Source organism: Salmo trutta, chromosome 30, assembly GCF_901001165.1.
Source record: "Salmo trutta chromosome 30, fSalTru1.1, whole genome shotgun sequence".
Classification (NCBI taxonomy): domain Eukaryota; kingdom Metazoa; phylum Chordata; class Actinopteri; order Salmoniformes; family Salmonidae; genus Salmo; species Salmo trutta.
The window spans coordinates 10,043,608-10,061,750 of NC_042986.1; the positions used below are offsets into that span (position 1 = coordinate 10,043,608).

Consider the following 18,143-nt stretch of genomic DNA (forward strand, 5'->3'; position numbering starts at 1 on the left):
TGTTTATGGTCGTCACAGCAGTATGTAGGAGGACATTTTCAAGATGTGGGAAGTGTGCAGAAGTGCATGGGACAGAGGATTGTGTAGTTTCGGTGGATAAAGTTGTGTGTGTCAACTGTAGGGGTGAGGAAGTGTCTGTCCGGTGCGAGAGAGACAGGTGGAGGTGGCCAGAGTCAGAGTAGTGCAGGTGTCGTATACTGAGGCAGTGAAGAAAGTAGAGGAGGATGGTTCAAGGGTGAGGGGTCCTGAGTGGATGCCTGTGATTAGTGGATCTGTCCCAGCACAGAGGGATAGGTCAACGAGTGATATATGCTTCAGTAAGGTTGGCTTCTTAGCGTTCCTTGCTAAGCTATGTACTGTATAAATTGAATGTAAATCAGAGAAAATAGATGTTGTGGTGCAGAGAAGTATTTGGGTATACGATATTTGACTTGAGAAGTGTTACAGGGTGTGTTGAGTTGTGGTGTCCTGTCCTCCCAGGCCTGTGGCATGGTCAAAGTAGTGGAATGGGGTTGTGTTTTTTTTAATGAGTGTAGCGTTAGTAGTAGAAACCAAATAACAACGACGGACTAGCGACGTTTTCGTCTTTTGTATGATGATGATGATTATTATTATTGTTTTTTTATTCAGTTCATTACCCGTACAGTTGGTGGCGGCGTGCACTATAAATTAGTGCGAACGCTATTATATCAGAGAAGAAGAATTGTTACTACGTGATGATGTCGCTACGTTGAGACGTTCAAATTGATTGACACGTAGCTACAATTAGTGAACAAGGAAGAAAATTAAAAGTAGAGATAATTAAAATACAAGATATAAAGCTAGGTATGTATTGTCTTCGTTATAACGTTTCCATTATGTATTAGTTAGTATTTGAGTTTAAGTTCTAGCTAGCTAGTTAACATTAAATTAACGACGTAGCTGGACAATTCCATGGTAACGTTAACGGACTCAGATTTTTCACTTAAAAAAATTACAAACAAAAACCATTGATTTCAAAGTTTTTAACAAACCATACAACTCTATGCACAAAGACTACTTTTAACAATGTCCTCCGAAAGTGTTACAAAAACACATTTACAGAAAGAACTGTGCAGATACAAAGTTTGGTTACATAATTAAACTTACGCACCATAATTACGGTAAACTTAGCATCTGCACAGTTTTTTCCTGTAAATGTTTTTATTATTATTATTTATTCAGGGCTGCTAACTATTGAAGAAAGCTTGTGTTCAGATTTGCTATATGAATTTAATTGTGCCTGGCACAACCCCTAGATTGGGAGTCTGGGGGTTTCCCCCCAGGAAAACATTATTGTTTTATAGCTAATTTCCTGCAATTATATTTATTTTGACACGACTTAGGCCTATGATCAAGATGGCTAATAAAAACCACAGGTCAGGTGTGTCCAGGATGCTTTGAACATTTGACAACTTTGTTACTTTGAGATTTCTGGGGGATAAAATTGAAAGTATAATTTAAAAAAAAACATTTTTGAAGTGGTTTGACATTATTCAGACAGTAATAACATTTGATGGAGAGACTGGCAAATGGGAGAAACAGTGGGAAGCTTGGAAGCAGGGATTGATTCCTGTTGTGGAAAGTTGTATGGGGCACATGCTGGGGAGCGTTACCACTACCCAAAGGCTCTGCTCAGGAAATACTAATATTAATGCTTGATGGCAGTGGGTAACCAAATCATATATTGCAGTTTCCTTCTCCATATATTGCTTTCAAGGTAAGGACACAAACATTTTGTAATTTGGGTAAACCCAGCATGCACCTCAGGAGGGTTGGCCACCCTTGATCAATGTTTCCCAAGTGCTGAGTGTTTGAAAATGTTCTTGTTCTAACAATTAATTTCTCAATCACCCAACCTTCAAGCATAATCTAATGAATATTCAGGTTGTTTATGCAAACTAGTTGAAGATCCTTGCCATCATCTTACTGATGTGTTTTTGAGTTGTGAATCCCCCTACCATCTCTGCCTAGTATGTGCACAAATACTAAAATGTCCAAAAATTATATTTTAGGCCTGGAGCATTCAGTATTTGTATGACTTATTAAAACATTTCCATAAAGGGCTGCAAAAATACATAGCCTGATATAATTAATTTTCTAAGACCCAAGTAGGCATATCAGATTTCAAATATGTGATTACACTGGCAAAATAATGAAGAAGTGGAATAATAAAATACGTGTGGGGAATAACAGTAGTGTTTTGCTGACAAGCACACTAATTAACCTATATTGTTGCTCATTGTTAAGCAGAAGAATTGTTCCGCTGATCAGACTAAATCAAGTAAATAGATAATAAAAACTCCTGAAATCAAGATTACATTAATCTGCCCTTAACACCTAACCAAATTATTTTTCTAATTACGTTTCAACTGGAGCACAGTTGAAACGTATTCAATGGACTAATTAAGAAAATAAATGCAGTACTTTTCAATGCGTGAGATATGAGGTGTGGCGTGTGAGCGTGATGTGGGAGAGTTGGCTGCTCTGTTTTACTGTGTAAATTGTTCAAAGTAGTCATTGTGCATATGGTTTGGTAAACTTTTTGAAATCAATTGTTTTTGTTTGGCATACATTTGAAAGTGAAAAAAATCGGAGTTTCAGTGTTATTCCGTTACTATGGAATTGCCCGGCTACAGCACAGATGGCTACAGTCGAGAATGGTTGGTAACGTTAGCAACATCAATCTTTCTCATTTCCGCCATCAATACAATAACTTTGACTTGTTTTTAGATCTGTCAAGATCTCAGAATCCTGCCTCAATATGAACATATTTGACCACAGCATCAAATTTCATGCTCTCTTCAAGTTCTCCCAAATGTAAGCAGACCTAAATCAAGTTTCCAATACAAATAATAATGCTCTGTTTCTAAGTTACTGACATGGTTAACTCAATGTTGTTTTTCCCAGTTCCCACTCTACCCAGTTACACCTGAAGCATGTCTACTCCAGCTTGGCAGTGTGCATGTTCGTGGCTGCAGCAGGCTCCTATGTCCATGTTGTCACACGGCTCTTTCAGGTAAACAGTAAGCACACCACCCCATAATAATAGACAAACATTGGCTAACAGATAGTAACTAACAGATAGATGTTAGTCAATGGTGAAGCGATATCTAATCAAAATACTACTGGCTTTATCATATTCCTTTAGGGTGGTTTGCTGTCACTTCTGGGTTCCCTGGGCATGATGGTTTGGTTGTCCATGACGCCACACAACTCGGAGACAGAGAAGAATAGACTGGCTATCCTTGCAGGGTTTGCTTTCTTCACAGGTAAACTCAGGGCTCTAGACAGCAATCTTTGACTATTCTTGACTGTAATATCTCAGTATCATTAGAACAAAAACTCAATATTGATGAAGAACCAATATGCCTAGTCAGTCAAATGGACTTTTTCTTTCTCACCAGGTGTTGGTCTTGGACCGGCAATGGACTTTGTCATTACCATTAACCCAAGGTGCTATTGAATATTGTTGGAAATCATTTCTTAAGTCTGTTTGTTTTTCAATTGAAGAGTCAAGAGAACGTGTCTTTGCCTATCTGGTCTCTCTAGCGTCATTGTGACAGCCTTCCTCGGAACCTCCATGATCTTCATCTGCTTCACTCTCAGTGCTCTGTACGCCAAGCGTAGGAGCTACCTCTACCTGGGAGGTACAAAGATGTTCTACACTATTCAATAGCCTAGTTAACTCACTTAACTTAAACCCTTTTGCTCTTCAGGATCATAAGTCATTCACCTATTTCACAGAATTCATGTTAATTTAGTCGAGAGATATACAGTTAATTCGGAAAGTATTCAGACACCTTTTTCCACATTTTGTTACGTTAGTCTTATTCTAAAATCGATTGCATTTTTTCCTCATTAATCTACACACAATACCCCATAATGACAAAAGAAAACAGGTTTTTAGAAATTTTGAAGAAAAAAAAAAGAAATGCCTTATTTACATAACTATTCAGACCCTTTGCTATGAGACTTGAAATTGAGCTCTGATTCATCCTGTTTCCATTGATCATCCTTGATGTTTCTACAACTTGATTGGAGTCCACCTGTGGTAAATTCAAATGATTGGACATAATTTGGAAAGGCAAACACCTGTCTATATAAGGTCCAGTTGACAGCGCATGTCAGAGCAAAAACCAAGCCATGAGGTCAAAGGAATTGTCCGTAGAGCTCCGAGACAGGATAATGTCAAGGCACAGATCTGGGGAAGGGTACCAAAAAATGTCTGCAGCATTGAAGGTCCCCAAGAACACAGAGGCCTCCATCATTCTTAAATGGAAGAAGTTTGGAACCACCAAGACTCTTCCTAGAGCTGGCCGCCCAGCCAAACTGAGCAATTGGGGGAGAAGGGCCTTGGTCAGGGAGATGACCAAGAACCTGATGATCACTCTGACAGAGCTCCAGAGTTCCTCTGTGGAGATGGGAGAACCTTCCAGAAGGACAACCATCTCTGCAGCACTCCAGCAATCAGGCCTTTATGGTAGAGTGGCCAGACAGAAGCCACTCCTCAGTGAAAGGCACATGACAGCCCACTTGGAGTTTGCCAAAAGGTACCTAAAGGACTCTCAGACCATGATAAACAAGATTCTCTGTTCTGATGAAACCAAGATTGAACTCTTTGGCCCGAATGCCAAGTGTCACGTCTGAAGGAAACCTGGCACCATCCCTATGGTATAAGTATGGTGGTGGCGGCATCATGTTGTGGGGATGTTTTTCAGCGGCACGGACTGGGAGACTAGTCAGGTTTTAATATAAATCAGTCAGTTTTTTATATAAATTTGCTAAAATGTTTAAACCTGTTTTTGCTTTGTCATTATGGGGTATTTTGTGTAGATTGATGAGGGGGAAAAAACAATTTAATCAATTTTAGAATAAGGCTGTAAGAATGCACTCTATATACACTAAATACATATTTTTTTACCATGTGATTTACTACTTTGATGTGATGTGTTCTTCGTTGTCTTCTCAGGGACTCTGATGTCTGGATTGTCCATCTTGTTCCTTGTGTCTGTGTTGAACATGTTCTTTGGATCAGCAATACTCTTCAAGGTTGCCTAAATATTTCTAGATCTATCTCTCTCGGGACTTGGATGTGAAGTGATTCCACTCATACATTGGAAGTGTGTAGTGTAATTGTGAGGTCTCAGCAAGGTGACCCAGGTGTAACATGGCTCTTCTCTTCACTAACAGGCTCACATGTACATGGGGCTGGTCATTATGTGTGGCTTTGTTCTGTTCGACACTCAGCTCATCATTGAGAAAGCCGAGAACGGAGACAAGGACTACGTCTGGTGTGTCTTTTCAACATTTCACCAAATAAGCAGTCGTAAAGCTTTTTACTTGCTGATGTATTAGAATGGAAAAAATATATATAAAGTAATTGCAATGAAGTAATTGTTTTTCTGTCTTTTGAAAGGCATTGCGTGGACCTGTTCCTCGACTTTGTGACCATTTTCAGAAAACTCATGATTCTTCTTGCCATGAATGAGAAGGTAATTTTTGTATTTATTTTTTACGCACAAAATATGAATCTATCATATAATTTCTTTTTTTCTCATATAAGCACATTTCACAGTATGCAAATTGTAATATTTTATATTTTCAGGACAAGAAGAAAAAGAAGTAGATGGAAGAAATCCAATTGAAGTTTCAAATAAAAAATGATCTGTGACAAGGAACAGAACCAGCAACAAAGCCTCTGTCTGCAATGCTGTTGGTGCTTTTACTATTTGTCGTTCTTTGTTAGCGTATGGTATATCGTTTTTTTGCTTTGTTTTGAGCTTGCAAAAGGAGGTTACGATAAAAGGCTGTATTTTAAGCTACTGCTGCAGTGATGATGCTTGTCCTGTAGGGGGAGTGGTTGTTCTATGAAGGCCTACATTCGCAGAACTGTCTGAACCTTTTATAATTTTTTTAGCCATTAAAAAAACAAATAGAAGATTCTTTTGGCAGGCTGTTTTGAGCTTTTGGAGATGAATCATTGTTTTATTTTAAGTCATAATATTTTGGTTCGTTGTCAGTGCTATCCCCGCAATCTTTTTTGTTTTGTTTCATTTCTAGAAAGTATGTACCTGACATCATGACCTGTGATAGTCTTGAGCAACACTCTCCTTGAGCTTTTTCTATTATTGTCTACTGCTCCACTTAAGTGTGTTATTTTGAAGAATAACCTGATAAACAATCTCTTGGTACCGTTTTGGTAATTCAGATGACCTTTCATGAAGATTTAGTGCACTTTATGGTCAGACTGGTGAGCTTTTGCGGCACAAAAAGGACTGGTCAAGGCTGAAGAATAGATGGACCAACTGCCGATGCATTCTCTCTCAAGATTTTTGCCAATTTTGTATTTTCTTTCATGTTTTGATCATCTGTATACTGTGAAAAACACATTTTATAAGTGTAATAATGATAATCTAATTTGATACATTTATTTAAAGCCATTTAAAAATGTTTAACTAAATGCATTTTTTTCATTGCAGTACATGCATGCAAACATGCTGATACACATTTCCATTGCAAGGTATATGGTGTAATTTTCTTGTATTTATTTGTGCTTCAGTGAGAACACAAGAAATAATCATAAAAACATTTTTAAAAGTATGTTGACATCTTGGCTGTTCAAGATTGACATCCAGCGTTAAACAAGAATCTATTTTAGCCAGGTGACTGCATTTCCACAATATTACAAAAATGGACAATTACCCAAATTATGTGGAGTTGATTTAACATAAATAATACAAATACATATTAATTAGACAATAATGTAGCCACATCTCTTTTTCACAATATTATTGCTGGCATCTATTACCTTCAAAGAATGGTGAGCTAAACTAAAAACATATTCTGACAAGCTTTCTTGGCAGTTACAGAGACATAATCTGAACAACACCATCAACAAATAATTGTATACTTGAAAATTGTCATGTATTTATTCAATAGCGAAAAATCACAAACATTAACATTCATTTTTTTAAGAGCTCAAGATAACGGGATCAGTACATTGTCTGAACTGATAAAGAAAAGAGAAGGACATATTGGTAGTAAGTACTTGCATGGTCAGGGTGTTCAGCGCTCTGTAGTTTGTAATAAATATAGTAAGATCTTTTGGTGAGGGTCAGAGTAATATTGAACAAGGCATATTCAATTTCAACAAAGACTGAGAATGTTTGATATTGTCATCTTGTCCGGATATTTCATCATCCTAAAATGATTTAAATAACTATTTTGGTTAGCGGAGTGTGTTCTTTCCAATTACCTCCCGTCATAAAACAGTGTTATTCTGAATAGTCTATATCCTTTGGGTTGTAGTTATCCTGAGGAGAGGTTTTTCTTTCCAGTTAACCTTGCAACATAGCTGGTGAGAAAGCATACATGTAAGTCCTAAGAGGACCATCTTATCACAGTCCTTATCCATATTCTTCTAAAGGTGGTCAGTGCCACTTGTACCCTTTTCACAATGCTGAGCCAAACCAAGCTGGGTCGAACCAAGTTGTATCCGGCTGGCCTGGTTACGCATCCACCATAGAAACCATTCTGGAAAGGACAATGTGAAAAGAAAATATTCGAGCCAGTCCAATATGATTCGGTTTGACACGATAGTGTGAAAAGGGTATATCTTAGCACAGTCCATATCCCATGTTCTATTAAGGTGCGTCAGTCAGCACCACAGTAAGATCTGCAAAGCACCTGTCGCTCTGCCTCCCCCTGTCATCCCTGGCTACCACAGGAAGAGAGGCTGTCGTAGAGAGAGTCACTGAGTGACTCAGGGGTCTCTAGGACCTGGGGTCGGCTGGGGGAGAGGGCCTCCTCAGGCCTCTCCCTCACCAGCTCTAGGCCCGCCTCCCGGCCAAGGCCCATCTCTGGGGCACTGGGCGTACTGCGGATCTTCCCACGTCGGCTCAACCCTGTCTGTGCCGGCACCGGCAGACTGCTGGGGTCCATGTTACGAGAGACAGAGGGACCACAGGCCTTCTATAAGGAGGAGGCGGAAGAGGAGTGTTGAGAGAGAGGAGAGGGGAGAGGAGGGAGGAAAGAGAGAGACAGTCATTTGTACAAAGTTCACAAATGTCACAAATCCACAATGAATTTTTAATAATCCTATTATAAATGATTCATGAACACATTGTAAAGAATTTACATATTTCAAATGGAAAATAGTTAGTCTGACATTATTGTCATGTTTTCAACCCACCCCTCTGAATGGGGATCCATAGGGGGCAGTCTCCACCTCTTCCTCCATGGCCAGGTACACCTCAGTGGGCCCTGCAGCGGTCTTCAGGTTGGGGAACGTCCAGGTCTTTGAGTGGGGGGACAGCATGTGAGCTCCATAGGCTTCTTTGTCTGCAAAGGTTACAAAATACATTTTATTCTTAAATGAAACAGGCCATACATAAAGTACATTGTTATTGTATAAAACTCATTAACATTTTTCCTATACCAAATCATCAGATTGCTATACCCTTGTTTTTGAGTATTGAATATTTGATATAGTGTATTGTGATATATTTCATATTACATACTGTGATATAAAGTATTTGATATTATGAATTGTGATGTATATTTCTCAGTACTGTACCTTCATGAATGACTCCAGCTGTCTGTCTGTTCATGCCTTTCCCCTCCAGTACAGACCCGTACAGTACCGGGGTGGTCATCTCTCTGTGAGGTTGATAGCACTGCTCTAGGGATGAGGGTTCTCTGTCCAGGGTCCTAGCCCTCCTTCCTACCCTCCCTGGGGAACCAGAGGAGCCATGCTCAGCTCCAGCCCCCCTCATCTTAGATAGGCTTCTTCCTGCTGCCCCACTACTGTAGTCAGGCAGAGGGAAAGTTCCAATGCCACTGTCTAGTGTGTAAGTGGAGGCTCCAGAAGCTAGTAGGAGAGGGGAGAAGTAGAGAGAGAGAGGAGAGGAATTGTACTCCATGTTGTCATTTTTGCTTAATAGCTCCTACAGTTGAAGTCGGTAGTTTACATACACCTTAGCCAAATACATTTAAACTCAATTTTTTACAATTCCTGACATTTAATCCTAGTAAAAATTCCCTGTCTTAGGTCAGTTAGGATCGCCACATTATTTTAAGAATGTGAAATGTCAGAATAATAGTAGAGAGAATGATTTATTTCAGCTTTTATTTCTTTCATCACATTTCCAGTGGGTCAGACGTTTATATACACTCAATTAGTATTTGGTAGCATTGCCTTTATATTGTTTAACTTGGGTCAAACGTTTTGGGTAGCTTTCCACAAGCTTTCCACAATATGTTGGGTGAATTTTGTCCCATTCCTCCTGACAGAGCTGGTGTAACTGAGTCAGGTTTGTAGGCCTCCTTGCACGCACACGCTTTTTCAGATCTGCCAACAAATTTTCTATGGGATTGAGGTCAGGGCTTTGTGATGGCCACTCCAATACCTTGACTTTGTTGTCAAGCCATTTTGCCACAACTTTGGAAGTATGCTTGGGGTCATTGTCCATTTGGAAGACCCATTTGCCACCAAGATTTAACTTCCTGACTGATGTCTTGAGATGTTGCTTCAATATATCCACATAATTTCCCTCCCTCATGATGCCGTCTATTTTGTAAAGTGCACCAGTCCCTCCTGCAGCAAAGCACCCCCACAACATGATGCTGCCACCCCCGTGCTTCACGGTTGGGGTGGTGTTCTTTGGCTTGCAAGCATCCCCCTTTTTCCTCTAAACATAATGATGGTCATTATGGCCAAACAGATCTATTTTTGTTTCATCAGACCAGAGGACATTTCTCCAAAAAGTACGATCTTTGTCCCCATGTGCAGTTGCAAACCGTAGTCTGGCTTTTTTATGGCGGTTTTGGAGCAGGGGCTTGCTTAGCAGCCTTTCAGGTTATGTCGATATAGGACTCGTTTTACTGTGGATATAGATACTTTTGCACCTGTTTCCTCCAGCATCTTCACAAGGTCCTTTGGTGATATTCTGGGATTGATTTGCACTTTTCGCACTAAAGTACGTTCATCTCTAGGAGACAGAACACGTCTCCTTCCTGAGCGGTATGACGGCTACGTGGTCCCATGGTGTTTATACTTGTGTACTATTGTTTGTACAGATGAACGTGGTACCTTCAGGAGTTTGGAAATTGCTCCCAACGATGAACCAGACTTGTGGAGGTCTACAATTTTTTTTCTGAGGTCTTGGCTGATTTCTTTTGATTTTCCCATGATGTCAGGCAAAGAGGCACTGAGTTTGAAGGTAGGCCTTGAAATACATCCACAGGCACACCTCCAATTTACTCAAATAATGTCAATTAGCCTATCAGAAGCTTCTAAAGTCATGACATAATTTCTGGAATTTTCCAAGCTGTTTAAAGGCACAGTCAACTTCTGACCCACTGGAATTGTGATACAGTGAATTATAAATGAAATAATCTGTCTGTAAACAATTGTTGGGAAAATGACTTGTGTCATGCACAAAGTAGATGTCCTAACCGACTTGCCAAAACTATAGTTTGTTAACAATAAATTTGTGGAGTGGTTGAAAAACAAGTTTTAATGACTCCAACCTAAGTGTATGTAAAACTTCCGACTTCAAATGTATGTACCAAAGGCAATTATGAAATGTAAAACATTCTCTGTTTTGATTATGTAAAGTGTAAGGATGAACTAAATACGAGCAAGATTGGATGCCTCCATAAACAAGGATTGTGAGCAGACCATTTTCCTACCTGCAAAGGGCGGGTAGTGAACTGGGTCAGCTAAATTCTCATCTGAGGGGACGTTGCTTATCAGATGTTCTGAACCCTGAGTAAAGAAAAAACAGAAACAGAGTTCTCAATATGCACATTAATTAAGTGAAATAACAGCCAAAAAACATACATAGTACACACAACAATAATCACATAATAACATAATAGTCACACATAATAAAGTGAAAATTACAGCCTTGAGCAGCAATGAATGGGGTTCACAGGATCAAGATCAGTTTTTTTGAGCATTAGTGTGACCTATGCAAGAATGACTTGTTAATAGTTTCCTTTTTGTTTGAGATATCAATACCAAATTCAGTGTGGTTCATCTTAGGGATTACCATGATAGTGATGCCAAGTTTTAAGTTGATAGGCAACTGTGGAGTGGATTAACAGTGGTTTAAATGGACATGTTAAATCAGATATTTGATTTGTCAACTTTTGACCAATCCCTTAGCTTTTCTCAAACTAAGTTAAAGTGGAACTGACAGCATTTTAGCAACATTAAATCTTATTAAAACCTGTTCATATACACCCCTAGGAAGAATTTTCTGACAAGTGAGCACTTAGATATTGTAATTTTCACATTTTCATAAATTCATAGAATGTTTGGGAACGAGGTAGAGTAAGGCATTTGTGAAAATTCTGTAGCAATATAGAGTGGGAAAGTGGCCGTGTCACTTGGACAATTAATAGACACTGCAGTAAATAAAATCAAATAAAAACATCTGTCGTCCAGGACAGGAGTCTACGCAGACCTGTGAGTTATAGCCAATCAGAGCTACAGTAAGCCTTTATGCAAATAAGCCATTTTCAACAGCGCAGCTTTAGATCATTAGAACACATTCGTCAAAATCCAAAAAATACACCTGAATGGATTTCTGAAAATAGGTACAGTAAATACCAAGGGAGTCCTCTTACATTTGGGAATTTTACAGTCTTATTGATCAAACAACCATGAAAAGATAGGCTCTCTCCCTCAGTTATGCACATCATCAACAACAACAATATCCACAACTAATGCTAGCCAGAGTGAGATGATCTTAAATTAAACAAGGGAAAATTAGATTAACCCTCTCAAACCTTTTTCAGCTAGTTGGCAGTCAAAATTGCCCTGATAAATGATGGAGAATAGTAGCCTACTCGTCCTTCTGCAGATTGCCCGCCAATGCATGCTTGTCCCAACCAATGATGTATATAAACCCTGGATTGCGAATGCTATGTATTGGCCATTGAGAGGCTTTGAAACTACCTGTCGGCCATATTGGCACTCTTCAGTAGGCGTAGTCATCCATAGGAATGAATGGAATTCAACCGTATTTAAATTACACTGAACAAAAATATAAACACAACATGTAAAGTTGTTTCTCATGTTTCATGAGCTGAAATAAAATAGGACAATTTATGTCTGAACCCCTGCCCAGTCATGTGAAATCCATAGATTAGCGCCTAATTTATTTATTTAAATTGACTGATTTCCTTATATGAACTGTAACCCAGCAAAATCTTTGAAATTGTTGCATGTTGCATTGATATTTTTGTTCAGTATAAATGTTTCAAGGACAAAATGACATGTATTTAAGTATTTTTGTTGTTGTAGTGGGGACAGTAACATTAGTCATCTCAATGAATTATTACTTTAAGGATTAAAAAAAATATATATAAAAAATATGTTTGTATGTTTAGCTAACATAATAATTTAAAAGTATGCATTAAGGTGTCTGTAATAGAATACATGTTGTCACGACTTCCGCCGAAGTGGGTCCCTCTCCTTGTTTGGGCGGCGTTCGGCGGTCGACGTCACCGGTCTTCTAGCCATCGCCGCTCCACCTTTCATTTTCCATTTGTTTTGTCTTGTTTTCCCGCACACCTGGTTCACATTCCCTCATCAGACTAAAGGTATATTACCCTCTGTTTCCCCCATGTCTGTGTGTGGAATTGTTCTTTGTGTAGGGTGTTACGCTACAGGCTGGCTTGCGCTAGGTTTGTTTCACACCTAGGTTTGTTTGTTTTGTTTAATCCGGTTCATGTTACTGTGGCTGTGCTTTGTGCTGCCTCGCCTGTGCCTTTGGGCCAGGGTGTATATTCAAGTTCTCCTGTTATCACCCATCTCTGCTTTCCTGCGCCTGACTTCCCGGCAACCAGTCACTCACCTCGTTACACATGTGGCAAAAACAAATGTAGACATTAATAAATGCATTTTTATATCTTCCAAAATACTTTTTACAATTGTGGGGGAGTGCCAAGGAGGCACAGTGGCTTCAACACAACACCCCCTACTGGTCATCTAGTGTATATTTAACTCATTAATCGAGTGTTTAATTGCTAAATTGTAATTATTTCGCCACTATGGCCTTACCTCCCTAATTTTACTTCATTTGCACACACTGTATATAGACTTTTCTATTGTGTTATTGACTGTACGTTTGTTTATTCCATGTGTAACTCTGTGTTGTTTGTGTCGCACTGCTTTGCTTTATCTTGGCCAGGTCACAGTTGTAAATGAGAACTTGTTCTCAACTGGCCTACCTGGTTAAATAAAGGTGAAATAAAATGTAAAAAATTATAAAGAATACTAACCAATAATTTACATGAACCCTGGATTGCAGATGCTATTTATTAGCCATTGAGAGTCTTTGAAACCACCGGTCGGCAATATTGGCACTCCCTAGTAGGATCAGTCCTCCACAGGAATTAATGGGATTACACAATTTCATTTGTTGTAGTAGGGACACCTTAACATTCATACTCTCTAAAAAATGCATTCAGGAAAATGTTTTTAAATATGATTTATTTTTTATGTTTAGCTCACATAATATAATTTCAAAGTATGCATTACGGTGTCTGTAATAGACTGAATGTGTCAAAAACGGATGACGACATTAATAAATGCATTTCTATAGCTTCCAAAATATTTTTTTACATTTCAGGAGTGCCAAGATTTCAATACAGCACCCCCTGTCAGTCATCCAGGGTTTATACACATCATTGGTCCCAAACCACATTTTGACAACTGAATGGGAACTTGCCTGCCTGCCTGCCCATTTGATCGATGCCAAATACATTCGATTGACAACTAAGGGTGCATTTGTAAATTGCCTCCAGTGTGTCAGAGTGCGCTCTGGGTTGTTCGTAAACTCAGAGCGTTGTCAGATTGTCCGTTCGTAAATTCAGAGAGTTTTGCTCGACACTGGATGCTCTGGCCAAGGAGTAGGGTTGATCTGAGCTTTCCTCACAACGGCAGTCAAGCACCCAAGATAACTGGCTAAAGCTGGCTAGCTTGCTAGTTACTTCCAAAAACAAATTAGACAACACTTCACTGACCATTTCACTCACCCTAGCAGAGCTGGTTAAGCTGTACATGTTATCTGAAGGATTAGTGACTAACTGTGCTGCTGGCAACAATTAAATAACTTTTTTTGCTGATGTTTACTGGCACATATGGAAGCCAATTCTCACCACCATTTTTTAATGCCAATACTATCTAAAAATGCCAAAATACTAAGTCAAAAGTTCAACATACTATCTCTAAATTTCGACATGCTCGGTCAGAATTTCAAGATACTAAGTCCAAATTTTGAGATACTAACTCGAATTTTGAAAATAGTAGAACATATGTGGAACTTCCCATCTATCCACGTTGCAGAGATCAGTACAGCAGGGCCACCGGAAAATGTGTGGCGAGCTGGAATTTTTGATTCAGTTTAATAAAAAAATATTGGCACAAAAGCGTTGAAAAGAGGGAAAAGTACTATTGTTTAGACTGATTTGCCTCATGATTTGTCAACTTGTACACAATTCATCTGTGCTTCAGTCTGATCAACTGTAGCTTATTGATAACAACCACAGCTGCAGGTAGCCTAGAGACGCCTATGCGTGCTGATCCCATCTGACCAAGGGAAAAGAAGAGGTAACGTCATGTACTTCTTGCCTAAGCTATGTAATGCATGTATAGCCTAAGCTATATAATGTATTTATAGCCATTTGTGTTAAGAGAAAATGTGAATGTGATCAAATTTGGTTTGTATTCAAACTTCAGGTGGCTAGGCTACCTAGACCTTATCAATTAAAAATGATTGACTGGAATTAATCAATCAACACAATAGTGATGACATTTTGATTTATTTCTTTAACCTTTATTTAACTAGACAAGTCAGTTAAGAACAAATTCTTATTTACAATGACGGCCTACCCCGGCCAAACCCTACCCGGATGACGTTGGGCCAACTGTGCGCCGCCCTATGGGACTCCCAATCACGGCCGGTTGTGATACAGCCTGGAATCGAATCAGGGTCTGTAGTGACACCTCTAGCACTGAGATGCAGTGCCTTAGACCGCTGCGCACATACTGTGCGAGTAACTTTGTAATTACAGATGCAAAGGCCTACACAATGCAACCCTGCATAAAGCAAGCTCAGCCCTCTTAGTTCTATTGTCCAATCGCAGTTGTTGTCAATAACTATTATAATTTATTTTTTTATCTTGTCCCAGATAAAACCGTTTTACAGCTGATTTATTACTTTGTCATACCCTTCAACTTGGGCCCGGAGTTTTACCTGGTTAGGTTAGCCCAGTGGTCCTCAAACCTCTCCTCGGGGAACCCCAAATGTTTCACAATTTTGTTTTCGACCTGACATAGTTCACCAGATTCAGAGTGCGCTCTTCACAGACAAATCCCGGTTTCAACTGTACCGGGCAGATGGCAGAGCGTGTATGGCGTTGTGTGGGCGAGCGGTTTGCTGATGTCAACGTTGTGAACAGAGTGCCCCATGGTGGCGGTGGGGTTATATGGGCAGGCATAAACTACCGACCACAAACACAATTGCATTTTATCGATGGCAATTTGAATGCCCTGAGATACCGTGACGAGATTCTGAGGCCCATTGTCGTGCCATTAATCCGCCACCATCATCTCATGTTTCAGCATGATAATAATGTCGTAAGGATCTGTACACAATTCCTAGAAGCTGAAAATGTCACAGACATGTCACCACCCATTTAGCTAGGGCTGAGCGATATATCAAATTAATTCAAATGTATGTTTTTTTTGCGCAATATTCCAAATGCCTGTATCGCAAGAATTTAGGTTTTGTGTCCGCTTATTCTCATGTTTTGTCCACTTATTCTCATGTTGTATTTTTGGTCTTGTCTCCTTCGCTCCTCTGTGTGCACCTTCCTATTTACACCAGAGATCTCAATATAATGACGAGATGCACGTCTCCGCCCTAACAATGGGAGTCATTGTCCCAAATGCGGGAAGGCTGCGACAAGCTGTCTCACCCTGATCTTTTTCACCTGTCTTGTGCTTGTCTCCACCCCCCACCAGGTGTCTCTAAGTTTCCCCATTATCCCCTGTGTATTTATACCTGCGTGTTCTGTTTGTCGTCTTGTCTTGCCAAGTTTTACCAGTGCTTTTTACAGTTTTTCAGTCGCTGTAGTTTCTGTTTTCTAGTCCTCCGCGTTCTAACCATTCTGCCTGCCCTGACCCTGAGCCTGCCGTCCTGTACCTGTCGGACTCTGATCTGGTTACGAACATCTTCCTGTCTTTGACCTGCTCTCTGCCTGCTGTGTTATAATAAATTATCTGAGAACTGAATCATCCACCTCCTGTGTCTGCATCTGGGTCATATCCTGAGTCGTGAAAGTACGAACTGGCCATGACTTACCCTGCAGAATCAGACCAGCTCCACAACGCTGTCTGCCTGCAAGGAGCCACCATTGGAAGACACAAGGAGCTACTTCAGAACATTATGGAAGAACTCCATACCTTGGCGGAATGCTATGACCAGGGTTTCAACTCAGTGCTGGAGCAATTCCGCCGTTATCTACTAAGCAGCAAGCCACTACAGTAACCCCCCCGCTACCAGTGGCGCTACTCCCCAATCTACCCCGGCTTCCAGAGAACCCCGCTTACCTCCTCCGGAGCGCTATGCTGGAGAGCCAGGATCCTGCCTGGCATTTCTCTCCCAGTGTTCTCTCATCTTTGAGCTGCAGCCCTCTTCGTTTCCCTCGGATCGCTCGAGAATAGCGTACTTGATAACGCTGATGTCTGGGAGGGCTCTCGCCTGGGCTACAGCAGTGTGGGAGCAACAATCCACCATTTGCCTCAGTCTGGAAGAGTTTGTGGCGGAGGTTAGAAAGGTGTTCGATTCTCTGTTGTCCGGGAGAGAGGCTGCTCGTAAGCATCTGCAACTGCGCCAAGACTCCCGTAGTGTGGCAGACTATGCAGTAGATTTTCGCACTTTGGCCGCTGAGAATGCCTGGAACCCGGAAGCTCTCTTTGACACGTTCCTGAATGGATTATCAGAGGTGGTCAAAGACGAGCTCGCAGCCCGGGAGCTTCCCATGGACCTCGACTCTCTCACAGCCTTGACTATATGGATCGATGGTTGGCTACGGGAACATAGGAGGGAGAGGAGGTCTGCTCCCTGTCACACTCGCTTGTCCACGGTGCCAACCTCACCTCCGAGGAATCCCGGAAGTCCCCGGGAGAATCCGATGTCACCCGAGTTCCCTCGGGAATCACAGAGGGCTATCAACTCGCTTCCTCCGGAGCCCATGCAACTGGGCAGGGCCAGATTGTCTCCTGCTGAACACTTACGCAGACTGAGCACCGAGAGCTGTCTGTATTGTGGAACTGCAGGACATTACATATCTACCTGTTCATTAAAAGACCAGGGTCATCAAGCAGGTATGAGTACGCTGGTGAGCTGTACGGGAAGTTTCTCTTCTTCCCCTCTCCATGCTATCCTGTTGTGGGGTGACCAGTCCAAATCTCTCCGGGTGCTCATTGACTCTGGGGCCGACGAGAGCTTTTTGTTAAATCAGAAAAATGTGAATTCCATCGCTCCACCATCTCCTTCCTAGGGTATGTCACTGCTGCTGGAAATATTCAGCTGGACTCTGACAAGGTGAGAGCGGTGGTGGATTGGCCTCAACTCACATCCAGAGTACAGCTGCAACGTTTCCTGTGGTTTGTTCATTTCTACCGCCGCTTCATCCGGGGTTACAGCACCCTGGCTTCCCCCCTCTCAGCACTCACCTCTCCCAAAGTTCCGTTCACGTGGTCTCCGGGCATCCTTGAACCTCAAGCATTGGTTTATTACAGCTCCCATTTTAACCCATCCGGACCCGTCCCATCAGTTTGCCTCAGACGTCGGAGTGGGGGCTGTTCTGTCCCAGCGTTTTGCCAAGGACCAAAAGTTGCATCCCTGCGCTTTCCTTTCCCATCGTCTTAACCCCGCTGAGAGGAACTACGATGTGGGAAATCGATAACTACTCGCGGTCAAGATGGTGTTGGAGGAGTGGAGGTACTGGTTAGAAGGGGCGGAATATCCATTCGAAGTGTGGACTGATCACATTTCATTCCCCTTCCCAAGTTACCCTCAGCCAAGGAGACGGCCCAGCTC

General features: G+C 41.0%; 2 protein-coding genes across 3 annotated transcripts in view; one reads left to right on the forward strand and one right to left on the reverse strand.

Annotated features, from left to right (window-relative positions):
- Positions 1-652: 652 nt before the first annotated feature.
- LOC115167903 (probable Bax inhibitor 1) lies at positions 653-6,619 on the forward strand. The gene is made up of 10 exons (XM_029722639.1): positions 653-825; positions 2,752-2,838; positions 2,929-3,037; positions 3,170-3,290; positions 3,426-3,474; positions 3,571-3,668; positions 4,991-5,070; positions 5,212-5,312; positions 5,438-5,513; positions 5,627-6,619. The coding sequence occupies exons 2-10, from the start codon at positions 2,783-2,785 to the stop codon at positions 5,645-5,647; spliced, it is 711 nt and encodes a 236-aa protein (XP_029578499.1). The 5' UTR covers positions 653-825; positions 2,752-2,782; the 3' UTR covers positions 5,648-6,619.
- LOC115167901 (nck-associated protein 5-like) overlaps positions 6,548-18,143 on the reverse strand; it is a 50,504-nt gene continuing 38,908 nt past the window's right edge. For both annotated transcript variants that reach the window (XM_029722635.1, XM_029722634.1), the window contains exons 10-13: positions 10,714-10,789; positions 8,597-8,890; positions 8,213-8,361; positions 6,548-7,992 (exon numbers count right to left, since the gene is read on the reverse strand). In XM_029722635.1, coding sequence (XP_029578495.1) covers positions 7,729-7,992; positions 8,213-8,361; positions 8,597-8,890; positions 10,714-10,789 — 783 coding nt within the window. In that variant the 3' untranslated portion in view covers positions 6,548-7,728. The remainder of the gene's footprint in view (positions 7,993-8,212; positions 8,362-8,596; positions 8,891-10,713; positions 10,790-18,143) is intronic.

Coding starts and splice junctions, on each gene's coding strand:
- LOC115167903 (XM_029722639.1), top strand. CDS start 2,783: ATGAACATATTTGACCACAGCATCAAATTTCATGCTCTCTTCAAGTTC. Junction 3,038..3,169: donor TTGTCACACGGCTCTTTCAG/GTAAACAGTAAG, acceptor ATATTCCTTTAG/GGTGGTTTGCTGTCACTTCT. Junction 5,313..5,437: donor GGAGACAAGGACTACGTCTG/GTGTGTCTTTTC, acceptor GTCTTTTGAAAG/GCATTGCGTGGACCTGTTCC.